Source organism: Amblyraja radiata, chromosome 26 (genome assembly GCF_010909765.2).
Source record: "Amblyraja radiata isolate CabotCenter1 chromosome 26, sAmbRad1.1.pri, whole genome shotgun sequence".
NCBI classification, from domain to species: domain Eukaryota; kingdom Metazoa; phylum Chordata; class Chondrichthyes; order Rajiformes; family Rajidae; genus Amblyraja; species Amblyraja radiata.
Window position 1 is genome coordinate 20,557,163 of NC_045981.1, and position 23,864 is coordinate 20,581,026.

Here is a 23,864-nt window from a genome sequence, read left to right on the forward strand (position 1 = left end):
TCCACCCCCTTTATACTTCCATTTCCCATCAGGAAGACTTCAGGGCCCTCTGTTTCTTCCAGGTGCTGTGACTAGTGATGTGTCTCAGGAATCGGTGCTGGTCCCATTGCTGTTTGTGGTCTATATCAACAACTTGGATGAGAAGGTATAAGGCAAAGTAGGAGGTATCATCGAGAGTGAAGATGGTTACCAAAAATTACAACAGGATCTTGATCAAATGGGCAAGTGGGCTGAGGAATGGCTAATTGATTTAAATGCAAATAAGTGCATGGTATTGCATTTTGGGAAGTGAAACTAGGGCAGGACCTTCACTGTGATCGACAGGGCCCTGGGGAGTGTTGTAGGGCAGAGGGATCTAGGAGTACAAGTGCATAGTTCCCTGAAAGTCACATCACAGAATGAATAGGAAAGGAGCAGCAGCTGGGACTGTTGTCGTAACCAATTTGATGTGAAAAGTATATGCGGATATAATTACATGGAAGCAATATTACTGGGATTAAATGAAGAGGCACAATTCTGACAATGAAGGATGCGGACGTAGCTAAGGAAAATTAGATCATTATGGACATTGTGAGTGTGGTCAGGAACATATCCAAGGTCACTTATTGATCCCACCTGTGAGAGCAATATGTTAACCAAATACAAATAAGGCATTTGGAACATTGGCCTTCATCATCAAGGTACTAAGTATGGCAGTTGGGACATTTTGCTACAATTGTAGCAAATCCACATTTGGAGGATTGTGCCCTGTTCTGGGCATCCTACTCAAGGAAGGCTGTCATTAAGCTCGACAGAGTGTAGAGACGATCTACGATGTTGTCAGGAGTTGAGGGCCTGAGCTGTAGGGAAACGCTGGACAGGCTAGGACTTTATTTCTTGGAGCACAGGAGGCTGTGGGGTGATCTTATAGAGATATATAAAATCATGAGGGGAATAGAAAGAGTGAATGTACAGAGTCCATACCCAGGATAGGGGAATCAAGAACCAGAGGACATAGGTTTAAGGTGAGAGGGGAAAGGAACCATACGAGTAATGTTTTCACTCAGATTGTGGTGGGTATATGAAATGGGCAAGTAGGACTAGGTTAGCTGGGTCACCTCGGTCAGCATGGACGATTTGGGCTGAAAGGCCTGTTTCTGTGCTGTATGTCTTTGTGACGCTGTGACTCATTCAATGTTCACCTCCCCTACTGCTACTTGGAAATTTATGCTCACCAAAGGTCTGGTGTCCATGTCCAAACCTGCACCTGACCCTACTCACCCATCACCTCTGAACTCGCTGTATTAGGTAGAGCTGGGCAAAATTATTGACCATGTACTGAAGGACAGAGTTAGTCTTCAATTAGAGAAATGCTAGTTTTAAGGACGGGTAATTCACATAATCACCTACACAAATTTTAACACAACATTTGACAAGACTCAACATGGCCACTGTTCAGAATAGTAAAAGCCCAGGGCATCAGAAGAAGGCAGGAAGTTGGATCCAAAATTGGCTTAGTGGCAGGAAGCAAAGGGTTACCATTGTTAAAGGGTTTAGCAAGTGGAGAGCTGTTCCAATGGGGCTCAGTGCTTCTCGTGGTTTATCCAAGTGTTTGGCTGATAGCAGGAAGGTTGGGTGGGCACAAAAGTGAGAGTGTGAGAAATAGAGGAGTACTGGGATCTAGGAGTAGGTTGGGAAATCTTATACCTCCTTGTAGATTGGCTTGAGAAAATAATCTCCATTGGTGGAAATAATGTCAATGATTTTGGTATCTAGCGTATCGGTCGGTGACATGCATCACTGCCCCACTGGTACCTCTGCTCTCTACTGTCAAGACCCCGTCCGCAGAAATTTCTACCCAAGCTATTTCATTCTCTCTCATGTCCTTTCTTCCTTTAATAAACATCTTAATCCTCGTTTTTTTGACCAAAGGTTTGATCACCCAGATCTCCTTGCTTCCCCTATCCACAAGGCACTTCGGAATGCAAATCGGAGCTGTGCACCGGCACATGTGCAACTCATGGCATTTAATGATGTTGCCTCTTTCAACATTATACCTCCTAGAATATCAGCTCACACTGCATCAGATGCCACCTGCCATTCTTCTTCCCAATGCACTAATCTGTAATCCTGAAGTTCACCCATATTTCATCACCATCTGGTGCTTTGCCATGTTTCACATCATCCCAAAACAGTTTAATTATGTTTAATGAATTGGTAACCTATAACATTTAAAGAGTGGTGGACTTAAAGCCCCTCCTTATAGGGTAACTCACACACCATCTACCAGCCTGTGAAACCCCCACCTATCACCTTGAACATTTGCTGCAGCTGAGCCAGGTTTGTATTCACGCTGCACCTTTCTTGTGTGTGCCTGGATCTCCATTATCTTAATAAAGCTTCGCCTCTGGCAGATTGAAGAATTCAAATATGCTTCCATTCCAATACCCTGATCAATCTTGACAGTATCAACGGCAAACATTTAATTCCATTAGTCAAATACTATTTGCCTTTAACAAATCCGTGCTGAGTTTGCTTCCGTGATTCATGACAAGGTGGGTTAGGGCATGACTTTGTGCTATAAAGTTGTATGAATCCATGTATAGCTCTATGACTCATTCCAAATAAAAATGTATCTTTCCTTCTGATAAAGGTTTCTAATAACTTCCCCACCACCAGGTTTGGAATTATTAGCCCGTTGTTTCTTGCTTTATTTCTCTCACTTTATTAACAGGGCCTCCTTCCGTGCGGTGTGACTCTATGGCTCCAATATCCCACACTTGATGCTTATATATAATATATATAAACATATGAAATACGTGACAATGTCATAGTATCCTCTGACCAGATGACCTATTTATCTATCTGTATATTACTAAAACTCTCATCTAGTTTGTGTGTCTGTGATTATGTCTGTGATGAGTGTGATCCTAAAATTACGCCAAAACGGTACACGATAGCGCTACAATTTTTGCCCCACCTTACTCACACCATTGTTCTGTGGTGTGCATTATAGACAATAGACAATAGGTGCAGGAGTAGGCCATTCGGCCCTTCGAGCCAGCACCACCATTCACTGTTCACTTAGCCAAGTTTCATTCAAATTGATGGTATATTTTACGTTATTGACATTTTTAAAATTTCACTTTTCACTTTAAAAAATCCAATTCCACCTGCCCTGCCCGTTACAATGTTACCAAATGACAGGACTCCCAGTGCAATGAGAGATTTGTTACATTGGTGTAAAGAGAGGGAGGGAGGGAGTGGGGGAGGGGAGGAGGAGAGGCCAAGGATTGTTGTTTATTACAGTGGTGCCAAATGACAGGACTCCCAGTGCAATGAGAGATTTGTTGTAAGGAGAGGGAGGGAGTGGGGGAGGGGAGGAGGAGAGGGCGACGATTGATTAAACATTGTGTTTAGTGGGGGAGCAGGGTTGGGGGCTATGGGTGAGTGGTGGAATATTGTGTTGAGGGAATGGGACCCAACGGGTCCCACTTGGTTTAGTATATTACTAAAACTCTCATCATGTATGTTTGATGCGTGTGTGCATATGTGATTATGAAACTACGCCAAAACGGTATACAATAACGCTACAATTTTTGGCCCACCTTACTCACCATTGTCCTGTGGTGTGCATTAGCCAAGATTTGTTTGGATTGATGGTATATTTTACGTTATTCACATTTTAAACCTTCAAATTTTCACTTTTCACTTAAAAAAAATCCAATTCCACTTGCCCTGACCATTACAATGTTACCAAATGACAGGACTCCCAGTGCAGTGAGAAATTTGTTACATTGGTGTAAGGAGAGGGAGGGAGTGCGGGAGGGGAGGGGGAGAGGGTGAGGATTGTCATTTAATGTTATTTAAGCATTGTCTTTAGTGGGGGAGTGGGATAGGGGAGAGTTGGGGAGCAGGGTTGGGGGTATGGATGAGTGGTGGAATATTGCGTTGGGGAACAGGTTGCGTTGGGGGAACGAGTGAGTGGTGGAATATTGGGTTGGGGGAACAGGACCCAACGGGTCCCACTTGGTCTAGTATATTATATAAATTCACCACACTGCTTTCCCTCTTTTGAAGAAAATGTACAAACACTTTCTACAAACATCATTACAGATTATTGTCTGTTGACTAGCTCCTGCAATCAATACAAGAGGAGAGGGCGAGGACTCAACACCTTCCTCTGAAGTTGTGCTTGGTTCACGGAAACCTGCAACCTCCAGACCTGACACACTGTTGTTCTCTAACTCTTGAAACAGTAACAAACTCCTTATCGAGGTCTGGAATCAATCCATCAACAACATTTCACTTCAATCCCTTATAGAGTCATACAACATGGAAACAAGCCCTTCAGCCCAACTCACCAACGCTGATCAAGTTGCCTGGCCAAGCTAGATCCATGTACCTGCATTTGGGCAACATCACTCCTCACCTTTCCTATCCACATATCTGTCCAAATGTTTTCAGCTAGGTTCCTTTTTGTGGACACTTCAACTATGAGTTTCCTTTAGTATCTGACCTACACTACCCATCTCTTACTTCCTCGCTGGTCTGATGACTCTGAATTTCCCACTTAGCTGAAACATTTTCTCAGCTGAAACTTAAAAAAATTAAGCCGATTGGGCTTACAAAATTCCTACAAGGCTCAACAAGCTAGCTGCATGGATATTGTCTCCGGAACCAGCATTGGCCATTCTGGAACGAGACGAGCTCAAATGTCTCAAAATTATGCTTTAAGATGCCCAAATAATCTCAGTGGCTGCTCCTGTGATATCCTCATCCACAAGTTACAGCATGAAATCGAACACTGACTACAACACCAGATGATTCATGTCGTAACTGGTCGGAGCAGTAAACAATTCTGCCTAATCAGTTTCTACTCTCATTAATCAATCTTTGCTTATTATCTGTGGTGGTCCACCACAACTGAGGAACTGGAGACTGGCTATTACAGTCAGTATACCAGGCACGGCATCTGTCCCAGGTCTTATCTAACCATTCTCACAGCCAGACTACTTGCTACGTGTGTCATTCCGGTAACAAAACCTTGCATGACTGTCGATCCACATCTCTAATGACTTCCTTTCACTCAAGACTGTGACCTTGAAGTCCTGATATCTCTGCAGCTGTTGGTCACACTGATTTTCATTTGCGGTAAAATCGCTCTCTCCATACTGATGCCGAGTCCTGTCTGTCACCTAGCTTTCATTTCACGATAATACTGTGTGGTTCTATTAATCTCTTTGGTTATGCATAACATTTATTATAATGATACAATTATACAACTATTACAAAGCACCTGTAACAGTCATTTGGATCAAGATAGACACAAATTGCTGGCGTAACTCAGCGGGTAAGGCAGCATCTCTCGAGAAAAGGAATAGGCAACGATTCGGGCCGAGACCCTCCTTCAGGAAGGGATACAGGCGATGATATGGAGAGATATAGAACAAATGAATGAAAGATGTGCAAAAAGTAATGATGAAGGAAAGGTGGAGCCCACAATGGCCCACTGGCTTTGATCACTTGGACACACAATATTATCCTTGTCTCTTGACTGAGTGTTGGCATCTGATTGTAGCACATTATTCCTTCCGTCACTGACACAGGAAATAATTCCCTGGCATTCATGGCTGCCATCTCCATGGAAGTCAAATCAACTGCGATGCTTTGTGCCTAAAGCAGATTCAACTGGATTATTTGGTCTCTTTGACCACACAGATTTTTACAATATTAGCTGACCGCTGCTTTTCTCTCCCTCAGATTTGGTTGCTCTGCCCCCACCCCTCAGCTCTGCACCTGCTCTGCCCCCACCCCGCCGCCCCGCTTAGTCCCCCCCACTCCATTCCCCCCACCCCTCCGCACATCACTTCCCTCACCCCTCCACTCCACAGCGCCGCCATTCCTCAGCTCTGCACTCCCTCCATTCCTCCACTCCACACTCCCACTCTGCTCCACATCCTTCCCACTATTGCCATCCCTCTAACCCCACAAACTCCACGCATCTCAGCATGTTCCAAGAACACACCTCTCTTGCCCTGCACATCTCCTTTAAACATTCCCGCCTCTGACCTTATTTCAATGCCATCTAGTCTGTGACATTTCCACCCTGGGAAAAACCCTGACTGTCTACCCTATTTGGCTGATTGTCATAATTTTATATCATGAAATATCATAATCATCTATCAGGTCTCTCCTCAAATGCTCCAGCCAAAACAATCCACGTTTATCCAACCTTTCCTTACAAAGTCACCTATCATTTTCCTCCAAAGATGCTGCCTGTACCAATTGAGTTACTCCAGCACTTTATTTATTTTAGTAAGCCAGCGTCTGCAGTTCTTTGTGTTTACACTCTCCTTTTAGTAATGTCCACTAATCCAGGCAGCATCCTGGTAAAACCTCTTCTCCTGAACCTCCATATCTGTAATGGGGCAATTGGAACTGCCCACGATACTGAAACCCAACCAATGTTAGTTCTGATTTCTTTGACAAGTCACTAAAAAGCCAACATGCAACCAGTGAGCAGTGGTAATAATAATAATAAATTTTATATTTAATGGGCGCCTTTCATACAAAATCTCAAGGACACCTTACATAGTAAAACATATAATCAGAATAAAATAAGTAATAAAGACATCACAGAGACACAAATTAAAAACAGAATTCATTCCAAAAACAGAAAATCAAAAACACAGTGGTGAGGCTGCGGGCTCTGTACCTCTCCAATCATTCCATTCCACGTTCCATGTACAATCTTCCCATGCTTTCCATTTGTCACGAGGTAAAGGTCATAGGAAAACTTGATTGTTTTGGCGAGCTTCTTCAGGATATCAATGCAGAATCCTTTACAACACAACTTGGTGTATCCATCAGCAATGCTGGAACACAAGAGAGAGAGGGAGAGAGAGAGTTACGATGTTACACATCAAGGAAAATGTACTTGAACTTTTTCTATTGATTTATTTTTGGGACCTGCATGCTCTTGTGCCTCGAGAAGATGGATGAGGCAATTTCTTGAATCATTGTTGTTCTAGTGAAGGTGCTCCCTCAGAGCTGTTGGGCAGAGAGTTCCAGGATTTAGAACGAATGAAAATGAAGGACTGGTGATATATTTGTGTGATGTTGCGTGATTCAGCAGTGACCTTTCAGGTGGTAGTGACTCCATGTGCCTGCTCTCCTTGTCCGCCTTGTTGAGGAGGTGCTGCGTTTGGGAGGAGTAACTTGGACAAATACCTTCAGTGCATTTCTTGTGGATGACACAAACTGTGCACAAATGGTGGAGGAACTAAATGTTTATCTGGCAGATCGGCGGCCACAAAGCTGTTTGTTCATAGCCAGACACAAAATGCTGGAGTAACTCAGTGGGTCAGGCAGCATCCTTGGAGAACATGGATAGGTGATGTTTCTTCAGTCTGAAGAAGGGTCCCAACTTAACATGTCACCTATCTGTGTTCTCCAGGAATGCTGCCTGACCCACTGAGTTACTCCAGCATTTTGTGTCTTTCCTTGGTAAACCAGCTTCTTATTTCTACTGATTGTTCAATGTTGCCTGTTGTGTGGTTTCCCATTCACTTCTTGACCTCATAGTTTGTACAATAAACTGGCAGTGTGAGGAAAAGAGGCAATGGACTAGCCTACTAGTTTGAGGCAGGAATGATGGGATGGCCAAAACAAGGGGCTATAACCTCAGATTATAGGGATGACATCAGTATTTTTTTCTTTATAAAAAGAGCAGTGGAGATCTGGAACTCTTCTACCAAGTAGGTGGTTAATAAATAAATTCAAAGCAGAGGTCGATAGATTTTAAATCTGCAATGTGTAAATTGTTATGGGAGCTGGAAAATGGAATTGAGATGCAAACTAATTTAAACAATGCACTTTCACTACCATACTTGTCCATCGGACTTCATCCCCGAACTTGTCTTTTGGCAGTGGCAGCAACACTAAAACCACTGCTCTGAATGTAGGTTGGTGTCAAAGGACCAATGGTCATTGAGATATTGTGGAGATGAAGGAACAGTGGCTATTGGCAAATGATGGGGAGAGGGATATCGGGAACTAGAGTGAGCGAGTTATGAGAGTCGGGACTATGATAGGACTTTTGGGAAATGGGAGAAGACAATAGACAATAGGTGCAGGAGTAGGCCATTTGGCCCATCGAGGAATGGGTGACGTTTTGGGTCGAGACCCTTCAGACTGTTACATTTGTGAAGGTTTCAGATTAATTAAGGGAAAAAAAATCTTTGATAACCAATAGCTGCAGATTTAAGGTAGGCACAAAATGCTGGAGTAACTCAGCGGGACAGATGGTGTCTCTGGAGAGAAGGAATGGGTGATGTTTCGGGTCGAGACCCTTCTTCAGACTTAAACTATTTGCAAGGATATCAAAGATGGCACATGAAAAAACCTTTTCTCAGAATGACTGGAAGATGTGGAAGGCATTGTCTAATGGGATGGCAAGAACGCTTTCATAGGCAATTAAATAATGTTCCAAACATCAGTCACAAACCAAGTGGGCCAAGCGTTATCCAACTCTATTCTACTACGCATTGATTCTATGGAGCATGGATAGGTCAGATATCCAGCTGGAGGAGATGATAAGGACGGCAGCTTAGGCCTCCAGTGGGCACTATATCTCCCCAGGTACAATTCATTACCTGTCACTGAGGTTTGCTTGCTTCCGGCAGGGAACTGTGTTCCGCACACAGGCTCCATTTTCAGAATCCACTTCCTCCACAATCACAAATGGTCTCTCCTCTAATGTGGCAACAGTTAGATGATCACTGTCGAAAAAAGGCTCCTGAAATGTCGTGTACCTGGGCCACACTGGATATTTCATTCTTATCAACCCATCCTTCCAATTCCCAACCTGTGCAAGTGAGAAGAGGTTTGTTTGTAATTCAATAGTAAACATTGTGCAGCAAAGTGTTTCTCATCTGAACAAATTGGACATTGAGGGAGATACCAAAATAAACTATTGACATTTTAATAGACAATTTACTGGAAAGAAGCAGTAGAGCTTACGGAGGTTTAGTACATATTCGCCATTTGCAATGAACGAGGATTGTTATTGCAGTTAATGTTCTCTGTCTAATGCAAGATATGTAAATACTGTAAATTAAGCTCACTCGGCTGTGGGGATGACAGTCAGAGGGAAAGATCCCGGAATGACAGCAGGATGGAATGACACTGGAGAATGAGAACATGCAGAGAGAGGGATCATTCTGCATAGTGAATCAAAAAGCCAACCATTTGTCCACTCCCTGCTTTTTCACAATGAAAGTCAGATTTTTTTCTTCTCCAAGTCTTTGTCTACATTATATTCAACACCTACAATGGAATGTGTTGCTCCTTCTCTATTAGACAACAATCCTACATAAAAATATTTTGTGTAAGAAAGAACTGCAGATGCTGGTTTAAATCGAAGGCAGAAACAAAATGCTGGAGTAACTCAGCGGGTGAGGCAGCATCTCTGTAGAGAAGGAATGGGCGACATTTCGGGTCGAGACCCTTCTTCAGACTGATGCTGAAAAAATATTTTTCCCCCTCACGTCTCACCAATCGATCTTTCAATCGAACAGTTTTGTGGCCAATATGTCTTTACGATACGATACGATAGAACTTTATTTCATTAATTGAAGTTAATCAAACAGTAACTTGGACCTTGTGGGAATAAAGGTGAGAGAGAAACATTATATTGGACAGTTTTATCCAATGCTCTTGAATTAGAATAGTAATTATAATCAAATCCACAATCACAGCAGGGAACATGCCAAACAAGCAGTTTCTGAAATTGTTTCTGAAAGAGATTAAATTACCTGATATAACCCATCTGCTGATGTTGGATGATGTAAGTTAGGGACACTAGACCACGTTGCGTGCACAAATGTAATTACTTGCAAGTGTGACAATGAGCATGCAGCTGTGCATGGTGAATTTGCATTGAAGAACACACCTTAGACTTGCATGGTTACTTAATAACAGCGTACCAAGAAAGCTTTGCGAGACTCATGCGAGGCAAAGACAACAGTTCAATTCAAGGCACTGGAATGAACTCCACAGATTCAAGGCAGGAATAAAATATAGTTATTTTTAAGACATATTTAAATTCAGAATTAAGTAAAATGGTGATTATAGATGGGGAGGGAGAAAGGGAGAAAGAGATAAAGAGGTGGATACAAGTTTAAAGTGGAAAAGTGTTTTATAAAAATGTCATTGTTGAATCATGATTTATGCCATTGGGTGAGGATGTTATTCATTGTAGACTGGTAGCCAGATTGTGGCAAGGAATTTGAGGATAGGATTTAGAAATGTTTCATAATAGTGCAACAATCAGTTGCAGAGTCCATCCCTGCCAGTTAGACCTTGGAACCGCACTTATGTACGTTTCACTGCCCCTCCTCACGAGTGCCTCCTCAACAGGCTATTACCTGGCCTTGAGAAACAAATTTGCAAAATGGATCCACACCCTCTTTGCACTCCCACCTTGTGATTCTTGTTGAGTGAGTCTGTAGCCACACTCTCCACTGGAAACTCATGAAAGGTTGCACATTGTGTACTATCTTCAATCAGTGGAAGTAGCTGGAAGGGGAAGCTAATCACAAAAAGAAATGCTCAGAACAGCTTGAGCACCATCCCATGCAATGGAGCATGCTGCCACACTTGGTGAACCCCCACTGAAGAGTATTCCTGATGGACCTGTGGGTGAATCCACACAATGCTGGGGGAGTCTCGCCACACCAGGGGGGATACGCCAACATGAGCCCACTTAAGCAAAAGGAAGTACAAGGACCCAGAGGAAGATGTATGGATGGAGCTGGTAACATTCCACAAGTAAAAAGAAATTCTCCACACACACAGCAGGATAGAAATAAGATGAATTGGACAACAATTGGAGTGGGGTATGATGTCTAAACATAGACTTAAGAAAACATTAAAGGGCCTGTCCCACTTAGGCGATTTTTCAGCAGACTGCCAGCGAGTGTCAAGCTCACAGCACTCGCTGTAAAACCGAGAAGTGGAACGGGGGTGTCAAGAGTGGAAAACACACACACACACACACACACACACACACACACACATACACACACACACACAAACACATTGCAAAGACGGGGCCAGGGAGAGCAGGGGAGCGCTTTGTGAAATTCACATGGTGCAAAGCCAAGGTGATACAGTCACACACAGCGATGAACTGGAAGGTTAAGACAGCTAGCACAGTGTACGGTAAGTTCTTTAAAGAGCGGGGAGGGGAGGGGAGAAGTGGGGAGAAGGGGGGGGGGGGAGAATGGGGGGGAGAAGGAGTGGAGACAATTTTAATAAGCCAGAGATACACAGCTGTGAAGTTTAGCGGGCATTTAACATTACCGGTCGGTTTTCCTTGGTTCTGAAAACTCGTGCTTACTTTTTCTTCCCCCAATGAGCCAATGAAAATGCCCGGTCAGCAAAGGAGATTAACAAAAACTACCTATGGCTGCATCGACTACCTACAACCACATGGCGACCCCACTACCACTGTACCTCCGAGTAAAAAAGTATCGATTTTCTCCATGGCAACCAATTTTTGGTCACAGAAAAATTTTCAACATGTTGAAAAATTTGCTGCGACCATACTGAGGCCGCGAATAGTTCCCAGAATGCGGGAACTCCTCTCGACAATGAAGGAGACTCACCAGAGACCACCAGCGAACATGTGGTGACCATCTGGCGATCATGAGGCGAGCGCAGAGTCTCCTGCACTCGCCTAAAACGTTGCCTATGTGGGACAGGCCCTTTAGATCACATTAGTTCACTAAGGTGCGGATAGGAGGGGATGCAAGAAGGATTGGGTGCAGGAAGAAGGAATTAGGTACAGGTAGAGAAATGTTCATTATTGGTAAATGAGGTCAACCAACAGGTGATCAAGAAGGAACTGCAGATGCTGGAAGATCGAAGGTACACAAAAATGCTGGAGAAACTCAGCGGGTGCAGCAGCATCTATGGAGCGAAGGAAATAGGCGATGTTTCGGGCCGAAACCCTTATTCAAGAAGGATTGAAGAAGGGTTTCGGCCCGAAACGTCGCCTATTTCCTTCGCTCCATAGATGCTGCTGCACCCGCTGAGTTTCTCCAGCATTTTTGTGTACCTTCAACCAACAGGTGATCCCACTTGTAATGATACAACTATTGTAAATATCAAGCAGTACTTATTTTGTGGCACACACAAGTATATCCCTCCCTGTATAGTTTAACTCCACCAGATACTAATTGTACAATAGTCAGGTAGTGGAAAATGCGGTGCAGGATTTTCTCACTACAAATGAGGAGGAATTGGAAGGAGAAGAAGCTTTGGGAAAGGTAGACAGGCAAAGATTGCAGGACAGGAGAATGAATAGGAACGGAGCAACAGCTAGGACTGCTGTCGTAACCAATTTGATGTGGAACGTATATGTGGATATAATTCCATGGATGAAATATTACAGGGATTAAATGAAGAGGGAGAGGGCACAGTTCTGACAGTGAAGGATGAGGACGTAGCTAAAGAAAATGAGATCACGATGGACATAGTGAGTGTGGTAAGGAACATATCCAAGGTCACTTATTGATCCCAGCTGTGTAAGAGCAGTATGTTAACCAAATACAAAGTGGCTGATACAACTACTCAATTCCTTCCTTTCACTGGAAGAATAGCGATGGTTGGAGGACAACAATAGGGGAGTGAGACAACAAGACTCACGCTGCTTGGAAAGGGAGATATTCTTCAACACAATATAGTGCCTGTAAGAATGTAGCTGCCTCATCCTCAATAAGTGAGAGTGTATTCTAGGTGAAATCCATATGCATGCGAGATCAAGATAAACATGAGTCATGCTGACGCACATTTAAAGGGTCAGACCTGGAACAGACGTAACGTTGTGCCATATTGACCAAGGAATGCACTGTCACTTGTAATGTCAAAAACACAGGGAAATCAACACCATTTTACATTGGATTCAGGGTCATCAGCTTGTGATGTGAACACACACAGATGGTACCCAAATATATCAACACTTGTACATCTGGCAGAGGGAAAATATTGTGTCACCATCAATGCCAGATCAAGATGATGAATTGCTAATTCAAGACTGATGGAAAGAAGGATTATTTAAGATGTTAGATGTGGCGCCAATGAATGGCTGGATGGTTTTGTGCCTTGTCAGAGCTGCATTCATCCAGACAAATGGAGAGCATTTCATCACACACTACACTTGTGCTTTAGTTTAGTTTAGAGATATAGCACAGAAACAGGCTCTTTGACCCATCGAATCCGTGCCAACCAGCGATCCCCATACACCAGCACTGTCCTATACACTAGGTACAATTTACAATTTTACCGAAGCCAATGAACCTACAAACCTGTACATCTTTGGAGTGTGGGAGGAAACCAGGAGCACCCGGGGAAAACCCACATGGTCACGGGGAGAACGTAAAAACTCCGTACAGACAGCACCCATAGTCAGGATCAAACCCGAGTCTCTGGTACTATGATTTCTAAAAACATGTGGCAGAAAGGCTTTATTGAAGCAAGTGATAATACCCTCACTAAGGGCATCCGTTGATGTATTCAGTTGTTAGTCTGCAATAAAGAGCCTTTGCAATCAAAGAGTCCAAAACGTCATCTGTCCAACTCCCTCCACACGTTACCTGATCCGCCGAGCTCCTCCGACATTTTGATTTTTGCTCAAAATTCCATGATTTGCAATCACTTGTTTCTCCTTTGCTCCCTTTTTAATGATTTCACAGGACATCAGTTTCAAAGCCAGCATCCCAAACATCTCTGCAGTTAAATATGGACCATTGATAGTTCTGGAGATACAGGTAGACCAGATTTCCTCCCCTAAAGGACATTAGTGAACCGAGTGAGTTTCTGCAAAAACCCTCACCACTGAGAGTAGCTTCCTTTTGTTTTACCAATTCCAGGTTTATTTAAATCCTACAACTCACTTGCATTGGCCTGACCTATGGCTGCCACAGCCCTGATATCCGTATCCTCCTCAAGAATCTCAGGCCAGGTTGACAGCACGATCCCAAATGCTCTCCACCTGACCGGCGACGCGTGGCACAGTGGTGCAGCGGTAGAGTTGCTGTCTAACAGTGCGACAGAACCGGGTTCAATCCTGACTACGGGTGCTGTCTCTTCGGGGTTTGTATGTTCTCCTCGTGACCGCGTGGATTTTCCCCGGATGCTCCGGTTTCCTCCCGCACTCCAAAGACCTGCACGGTTGTAGGTTAATTGGCTTCAATAAATTGTGACATTGTTCCTAATGTGTAGGATAAGTGTACAGGGTGATCTACTGTGATAAGGTTATGGGTTCAATCACGCAGTGGTTAGTCTGTACCCCATCTCCATCAATAGAGATATCACTGAACCGTGGCTGGTGATGCACATTGCACCTTCAAATCATTAGGACAGTGTTCACGGAGACACTCTGAATTTCCTCAATTGCCTGAGGCAGCGCCTTTACCACCTCAGGCAATTGAGGAAATTCAGAGTGTCTCCGAGGATCCTCCAGTGCTTCTATGCAGCGGCGGTGGAAAGCATCTTGTCTGGAAATATTACCATCTGGTTTGGGAATTGCTCTGCCCAGGACAAGAAGGCTCTGCAGAGAGTAGTGCGTTCGGCCGAACGCACTATGGGAACTTCACTCGCCCCCCTGCAGGAACTATACATCAGGAGGTGCAACTCCAGAGCCAATAAAATCATGGGAGACCCCTTCCACCCATGCAATGGACTGTTCCAGCTGCTACGGTCAGGCAAACGCCTTCGTTGCCATGCGGTGAGAACGGAGAGGTTGAGAAGGAGTTTCTTCCCAGAGGCCATTCGGACTGTAAATCTCACCAGGGACTAACTTTACTGAACGTTTTTCCTTCCAATATTTAATATGTAAAAGAATATGTGTGTGTTTATGATTGTGTTTATAGTTTGTTTGGTTGTTTGTTTGTTTGTCTTTTTGCACAAAGTCCGCGAGCATTGCCACTTTCATTTCACTGCACATCTCGTATGTGTATGTGATGAATAAACTTGACTTGACTTGACTTGACACTTCCTACTCTCTGTGTCATCTCCAAGTTATGTTCAACTCTGAGAAGGTCCATTTACCTTCTGGGGACAGGAGGGAATTAGAAGTACCATAGTCTTGGTATGTACAGCACCGAAACAGATTAGTCAGACCCATAAATCCATTTTAGTATTTCTTCTCCAAACTACCCCATTAATCTTCTTCACTCTCCTAAACACAGCTTTGATTCCTTACGCATTTATTTATCTCCAGCTGCTTTCTGAGTAAGAATGATTTTTTTGTCTCAAATTCCCCACTGAGTTTTTCTGTGACTATCTTTTATCTGTGGATCCCAGTAAGTAGAAACATCTCTGCTTCTACCCCTGCCCACATATTCATAATCTTAAACATTTATGGAATTATCTGAGAGAAAAAAAGACACCAGCCTGTTTAATTGTACCTGCTACGTGTAATTGCTCACTTTGGGATTATTTCTTATATCATTCCATTGCCCTAAATCTTTGCATTACTTATGAATACCAGAATAATTCACTTGTCCAAGTGTAGAGTCTTACACAAATTTTTGCAGTGGGTCTGTGTTTCAACTCATTCATGTTAAAAATGATGTGTGGGATGGGAGATTGCACCCTTCACCTGGTACACCCTGTTTTGACTAATGTAATCAACCCAACGTGCACAAGCAAATAAGATCAAATAGAACACGTTGACCTAAGTTGTGCACCACATACGCAAGAAGAAGAGTGATGTGTGTATATTTGTTGTGCTCTTACTAATCTGTTTCGCTAAGATTGGTGATCTGTTCCTCAGCATCTCCACTTTCCTCTACTCTATAATGATATACCTTCCTCAAGGAACATGTGGTTTTCTAAACTTCATTTACTTCACACCAAGATTGCAGCTCATTTGCCAAATACCTGATTTTTTTCTTGTGTGTTTTACAGAAAGTAAAGCGAGAAAAAAGAAGGCAAGTGTTTAGACGGAAAGAGGGTTGGCGGAGAGATGGGAATGACAAGGAATATCTCTGTTAGGGTGAAACCAGAGTTACCAAGGTGAGTGCTCTATCTATGGAATCATGTTGATCAGTTAATGAGGACAGTTCAACAGATAAAAAAAAACAAATGGAAGAACGTGTGAAAGCTGAAATGTAGGTCAGTTGAAATCAAAAGGAAAAAGCTAGAAATGCCCAGCAGAACAAACGGCGACTGTGGAGGAAGAAAAAGTGAACCAATATTGCAAATAGATAACCTGCGGCAGAACTGGCCAATTCTGATGCAAACAGAGAAAGCAACTTATCTAAAATTATTGAATTTGATATTGAGTCCAGAAAAAAATCAATTTTACAATGTGATGGGTCCCCGAGAGTGTTGAAGATTAGAAGGGTGCAAGTACACTTTCCATGAAAGTGAGGGCAGATATGGACAGGTGGTTGAAGAAGGCATTTGGCATGCTTGACTCCATCTATCTGCATTTTGAGTATAGGATTTGTACATCGTGTTCCAGCTGTACAAGATTTGAGAAGTCCACAATTAGTTTGGTTTAGTTTAGTTTAGAGATACAGTGCAGTCCGCACTGACCAGAGATCCCCGCACACTAACACTATCTTACTCACATTCGGGACAATTTACAATTATACCTAGCCATTTAGCCTACAAACCTGTACGTCTTTGGAGTGTGGGAAGAAACTGGAGCACTCAGAGAAAACCCACGCAGGTCACGGGGAGAACGTACAAACTCTGTACAAACAGCACCCGTAGTCAGAATTGAACCCGGATCTCTGGCACTGTAAGGCTGCAACTCTACTGCTGCTCCACCGTGCTGCCATTTGGAGTGCAGGCACTCCCTGACTTACGTAAGTGAATTACGTAAACTTGCACTTATGTCAGCAATTCTTTAAGCCCACTGATACCCACGTGGTATCCACTTTGGAGTTCCCCATGGTCTCTGCGGTGGAGCTCCCCCATGGGCTCCGCGGTGGAGCTCCCCAATGGTCTCTGCATTGGAGCTCCTCAAGGGCTCTGCGTTGAAGCTCCCCCGTGGTCCCCGCATTGGAACTCCTATATGGTTACATGTTGAATAGTAGATTTACGTGTGCGCAGTAGCATTTCCGTTTCCGACTTATATAACATCCGACTTACGCAAGGGTACGTGAGATAAAACCCTTTACGTAAGTCTGGAAGACCTGTATTGTGTACAATTCTGATTGCCCTGCTATAAGGAGGATGACATTAAGCTGGAAAGTATGAAAAAAAAGATTTACAATGATATTACTAGAGGTTTGGAGTTATCAGGATAGTCTGGGTCTTTGTGCCCTGGAGTGTAGGAAGCAGAGTGGTGACTTTATAGAAGTATGTATAGAAGTGGCGATCAGTGAAACATGGTTGCAGGAGGGCTGTGATTGGAAACTAAATATTCCAGGATTTCGTTGCTTCAGGTGTGATAGAATTGGAGGGGCAAGAGGTGGAGGTGTTGCATTGCTTGTCAGGGAAGATATTACAGCAGTGCGTTGGCAGGATAGATTAGAGGGCTCGTCTAGGGAGGCTATTTGGGTGGAACTGAGAAATGGGAAAGGTGTAGCAACACTTATAGGGGTGTATTATAGACTGCCTAATGGGGAGCGAGAATTGGAAGAGCAAATATGTAAGGAGATCGCAGATATTAGTAGTAAGCACAAGGTAGTGATTGTGGGAGATTTCAATTTTCCCACACATAAACTAGGAAACACATTCTGTAAATGGGCTGGATGGTTTGGAGTTTGTTAAATGTGTGCAGGATAGTTTTTTGCAGCAATACATAGAGGTACCTACTAGAGAAGGGGCGGTGCTGGACCTCCTGTTAGGAAATGAGACAGGTCAGGTGGCGGAGGTATGTGTTGGGGAACACTTCGGGTCCAGTGATCACAATACCATTAGTTTCAACATAATTATGGAGAGGGTCAGAACTGGACCTAGGGTTGAGATTTTTGATTGGAGAAAGGCTAACTTTGAGGAGATGCGAAAGGATTTAAAAGGAGTGAATTGGGACAGTTTGTTTGATGGGAAGGATGTGGAGGAGAAATGGAGGACATTTAAAGATGAAATTTTAAGAGTACAGAATCTTTATATCCCTGTTCGGTTGAAAGGAAATAGTAAAAATTAGAAAGAGCCATGGTTGTCAAGGGAAATTGGACACTTGGTTCGGAAAAAGAGAGAGATCTACAATAATTATAGGCAGCATGGAGTAAATGAGGTGCTTGAGGAGTATAAACAGGGTTACAGGGTTTCCTTTATTGTCATTCAGACTGAAGTTTGAACGAAAGTCTGAACAAAGAATGTAAAAAGAATCTTAAGAAATAAATTAGAAAAGCTAAAAGAAGTTATGAGGTTGCTTTGGCAAGTAAGGTGAAAGTAAATCCAAAGGGTTTCTACAGCTATATTAGTAGCAAAAGGATAACGAGGGATATAATTGGTCCATTAGAGAGTCAGAGTGGACAGCTATCTGCAGAGCCAAAAGAGATGGGGGAGATATTGAACAATTTATTTTCTTCGGTATTCACCAAGGAGAAGGATATTGAATTATGTGAGGTAAGGGAAACAAGTAGAGTAGCTATGGAAACTATGAGATTCAAAGAAGAGGAAGTACTGACACTTTTGAAAAATATAAAAGTGGATAAGTCTCCAGGTCCTGACAGGATATTCCCGAGGACATTGAGGGACGTTAGTGTAGAAATAGCAGGGGCTATGACAGAAATATTTCAATTGTCATTAGAAACAGGAATAGTGCCGGAGGATTGGCGTACTGCGCATGTTGTTCCATTGTTTAAAAAGGGTTCTAAGAGTAAACCTAGCAATTATAGACCTGTTAGTTTGACATCAGTGGTGGGAAAATTAATGGAAAGGATACTTAGAGATAATATATATAAGCATCTGGATAAACAGGGTCTGATTAGGAACAGTCAACATGGATTTGTGCCTGGAAGGTCATGTTTGACTAATCTTCTTGAATGTTTTGAAGAGGTTACTCGGGAAATTGATGAAGGTAAAGCAGTGGATGTTGTCTATATGGACTTCAGTAAGGCCTTCGACAAGGTTCCTCATGGAAGGTTGGTTAAGAAGGTTCAATTGTTGGGTATTAATGGTGGAGTAGCAAGATGGATTCAACAGTGGCTGAATGGGAGATGCCAGAGAGTAATGGTGGATGGCTGTTTGTCAGGTTGGAGGCCGGTGACTAGTGGGGTGCCACAGGGATCTGTGTTGGGTCCACTGTCGTTTGTCATGTACATCAATGATCTGGATGATGGTGTGGTAAATTGGATTAGTAAGTATGCAGATGACACTAAGATAGGTGGGGTTGTGGATAATGAAGTAGATTTTCAAAGTCTACAGAGAGATTTAGGCCATTTGGAAGAGTGGGCTGAAAGATGGCAGATGGAGTTTAATGCTGATAAGTGTGAGGTGCTACATCTTGGCAGAACAAATCAAAATAGGACGTACATGGTAAATGGTAGCGAGTTGAGGAATGCAGTTAAACAGAGGGATCTAGGAATAACTGTGCATAGTTCCCTGAAGGTGGAATCTCGTGTAGATAGGGTGGTAAAGAAAGCTTTTGGTGTGCTGGCCTTTATAAATCAGAGCATTGAGTATAGAAGTTGGGATGTAATGTTAAAATTGTACAAGGCATTGGTGAGGCCAATTCTGGAGTATGGTGTACAATTTTGGTCGCCTAATTATAGGAAGGATGTCAACAAAATAGAGAGAGTACAGAGGAGATTTACTAGAATGTTGCCTGGATTTCAGCAACTAAGTTACAGAGAAAGGTTGAACAAGTTAGGTCTTTATTCTTTGGAGCGCAGAAGGTTAAGGGGGGACTTGATAGGTCTTTAAAATGATGAGAGGGATAGACAGAGTTGACGTGGATAAGCTTTTCCCATTGAGAGTAGGGAAGATTCAAACAAGAGGACATGACTTGAGAATTAAGGGACAGAAGTTTAGGGGTAACATGAGGGGGAACTTCTTTACTCAGAGAGTGATAGCTGTGTGGAATGAGTTTCCAGTGGAAGTGGTGGAGGCAAGTTCGATTTTATCATTTAAAAATAAATTGGATAGGTATATGGACGGGAAAGGAATGGAGGGTTATGGTCTGAGTGCAGGTAGATGGGACTAGGGGAGAATAAGTGTTCGGCATGGACTAGAAGGGCCGAGTTGGCCTGTTTCCGTGCTGTAATTGTTATATTGTTATATGGTTATGTAAACCATGAGAGTGCAAAGATAATGTGAATAGCCACAATGTTTGCCCAGGGTAGGGGAGTCTAAAACTAGAGAGCATGACTTAAGGTGAGAGGGGATGGATTTAAAAGAGGGGCAACTTTTACACACAGAGGGTAACGTGTACATGGAACGAGTTGGCAGAGGAAGTGATAGAAGCAAGTGGAATTACAATATTAAAAGACACTTAGGTATAGGGATAGGAAATGTTTAAAGGAATACTAGACCAAGTGGGACCCATTGGGTCCCTGTCACACGGGAGGCCTAGTCCCCCAACGCAACCCATTCCCCAACACAATATTCCACCACACACCCGTTCCCCCAACGCAATATTCCAGCACTCACCCATAGTCCCCAACTGAGCAGGGGTGGCTCATTTCCCCTTATTCACCCTCCCTCATTAAACTTTTAAAAAAATCCAATTGCACCTGCACTTGCTGCCAGGACTCAGTGTCCTGGGATTTGCTATATTGTAGTGGGAAGGGCTACAATCCCATTATGACATCATAGCTGTAACTGCCACTGCTAATTCTTCATTTTTCTCAAAGTGGGGTTTTGTAAAGTTATAATGTGAATACTTGTAAAATATAACATAAATCTGAACGAAACTTGATAAAAACACACCACAAGAAAATTGTGAGTAAGGTGGTCAAAATTGTAGCGCTATCGTATACCGTTTTCATGTGGTTCTGGGATCACGCATGCACGCGCGCGCACAAACACACATACATAATCACAAACAAGATGAGAGTTTTAGTAATATATAGATGGCCAAGTGCAAACAAAAGGGACTAGCTAGGTTTGGTAAAATGGTTAGCATGGAAGAGATGGATCAAATGGCCTGTTTTCATGCTGTACATCTCTATGAATCTATGAGGCCACAACATGACCAGATAGTAGATAAGGCATTATTTCTTGATCTTAAATTGCACCTCATTGGAGCAACCAATGAGGCCATAGACATATAGGCCAGAGTGGGATGGAGAATTAATGTGAAACTGAAAACTCAGGGTATCTGTTATAATCTGAATGAAAGCACTCAGCAAAAACACAATATGCATCATTACTAAAATATGAAGACCTTTATCAAGTTGGGCACATTTATCCAATACTTACCCGTTCCCAAAACCTGCCACTGTTCAACTTCAACACAACCATCGGTGGTCTCACCAAATATCCATCCTCATTGAAAGAGAATTCTTTATCTCCCCAGCTAATATTCGACATGTGCCTGTAAAATACATTTCAGCATCACTGTTAGAGACGGTGGGATATGGATCCAGGGCTGCAGTTACCATCTCGATCTTGCAACCACACAGACTTTACCTGCACCTCCTCAATCATCTTGTTTTGCATTCGGTACTCTTGATGTGACCTCCCCTACATCAGTGAGACCAAACACAGACTCGCTGCTTTGCAGAGCTCCTGTGCCTGACTGTTGTGGCCATCTGGATCTCCAGGATGCCAGCATTTTTTAATTCACCTTCCCATTCCCTCATCAACTAGTCTGACCGTAACCTTTCCACTACTAGTATGAAGCCAAGTGCAAACTCGAGGAAGAGCATCTCTTATTTTACCTGGGTAGTCTATAACCCGACGTCATGAACAATGAAGTTTCCAACTTCATGGAGCCCTCTCCATCCCGTCCTCTCTCCTCCAATCTATCGTGGACCTCTCTCGAAATCTGTTCTCCCCACCTTACCCCCAGCCCCAGTCATCATGTTTCTTTCCCCCTTCCTTCACATGCTCCTCCCACTGGACTTGCCTTCTACCCCCCCACCCCCCTCCATGGTCACCCCTCTCCTCCCTGTGTTGTTCCATCTGTCTCTTTCAATAATTCAGAGGAGGTTCACCTCTGGAATGAAGAGGTTGACGTATGCAGCAAAGGTTGTGCAGAAATAATTGTCATTTAGAATCGTGAGAGGGAATTTTACTGAAACTTAAGATTCTCAGGGAAATTGGCAGAGTGGATGCTGAGTGGACATTTGCCTCGTGCAGGTATCTAGATCAAGGCAGCATAGTTTCAGAACAAAAGGCCATCATTTCAGACAAAAATGAAGAGGAATTTCCGAATTCCAGTTGTGAATATCTGTTGTAAATCTTTGGAATTCTTTGGAATTCTTTGCCCCAGACAGCAGTCGAGGCAAAATGACTGATAATATATTCAAGGCAGAAGTAGGCAATTTTTTTGTTGAGGCTCATAAGCTGAGAAGTGGATCTGTGGCCATAGATCTGACAGGCCATAATCCTACTGATTGACCAGCTCCTGCTGATATTTCATAATTTAAATTCCCTTTACTATTGTTTCCACAATATGTAAGGCCTTGAAACATACAAAATCGCCATTACTCTCCTTCAAAGTCTCATACTTTGCTTTAAGCCTCGAAACGGCCCATAAAAATACATTACTGCCCTTCAAAACCTTTTTTTAGTACATCAAATCATATTCCCGATGTTGGGGGAGTCCAGAACCAGGGGCCACAGTTTAAGAATAAGGGGTAAGCCATTTAGAACGGAGATGAGGAAACACCTTTTCACACAGAGTTGGGAGTCTGTGGAATTCTCTGCCTCAGAGGCCGGTGGAGTCCGGTTCTCTGGATACTTTCAAGAGAGAGTTAGATAGGGCTCTTGAAGATAGCGGATATGGGGAGAAGGCAGGAACGGGGTACTAATTGTGGATGATCAGGCATTACCACATTGAATGGCGGTGCTGGCTTGAAGGGCCGAATGGCCAACTCCTGCACCTAATGTCTATTGTCTACCATAATGGTCAATTCTGGATAGTTGTCAACCTGCTTAAATTCATTGTTTTCCAAATCTGTACCAGTGGAACCCTTACAATGACAATCAAGCTCATGATAACTGCCTCATTGTATACTTGAACATGATGGTTTGTCTATTCTATACTGTGATCGTCCACTGTGAGATCACTGTGCTGGCTGAGATTGGACATGCCACACAGAGCAGCTGCGCTGAGTCCTCCTTTATTCCAGATAAACGAGAACTATCTTTAAAACGGCCATAGTTTGTCTCAAAGGCAAATTCCTTGTATGTGAATACTTGGCCAATAAACATACTTACTTACTTATTCACTCACAAAGGTAAAAGAGACAGTGCGAGTTGCAACCCACATTATGGAGCTACCACAAAAAATTGACTGCCACACGTGTGTTCCTTGTCTTCACAGACCACTCTGCAACTCAGACCACTAAAGCTGTAAACCTGAATTTCAGCACAAAGTATACTAATAAAATGGAAGAAGGTGACATATCACTTCTGTGCCTCTCTTTAGTGACTGCTTTCTGATGTTGGTTCACTGACATAATACGTCAATACAGTGCACCAATGGTGACTGGAACCATGCTGGTTGCAGGCTGCACCTTTGTAATGGAGGAGGCAGCACGTGGCCCAGGACCCAGGTAGCTATGCTGGTGACCCCGCCGCCTTGTCTGAGCTAGCAGGCTGTTGAGAGAATGAGAAGGTGAAGTTAGACAGCTAATAGAGAGGGTAAATGTCATCATATTTAGAGAAGGCAGCATGGTAGACAGGCAATTAGATGGTCCTGCAATCTCATGTGGACCAAATAAATATTACTGTCATCGCTATCT

General features: G+C 43.2%; 1 protein-coding gene across 1 annotated transcript in view; it reads right to left on the bottom strand.

Annotated features, from left to right (window-relative positions):
* Nucleotides 1-23,864, bottom strand: part of grin2c (glutamate ionotropic receptor NMDA type subunit 2C) — a 51,615-nt gene that overhangs the window by 17,445 nt on the left and 10,306 nt on the right. The window contains exons 3-5 of the mRNA XM_033043976.1: nucleotides 21,373-21,487; nucleotides 8,637-8,848; nucleotides 6,698-6,857 (exon numbers count right to left, since the gene is read on the bottom strand). Coding sequence (XP_032899867.1) covers nucleotides 6,698-6,857; nucleotides 8,637-8,848; nucleotides 21,373-21,487 — 487 coding nt within the window. The remainder of the gene's footprint in view (nucleotides 1-6,697; nucleotides 6,858-8,636; nucleotides 8,849-21,372; nucleotides 21,488-23,864) is intronic.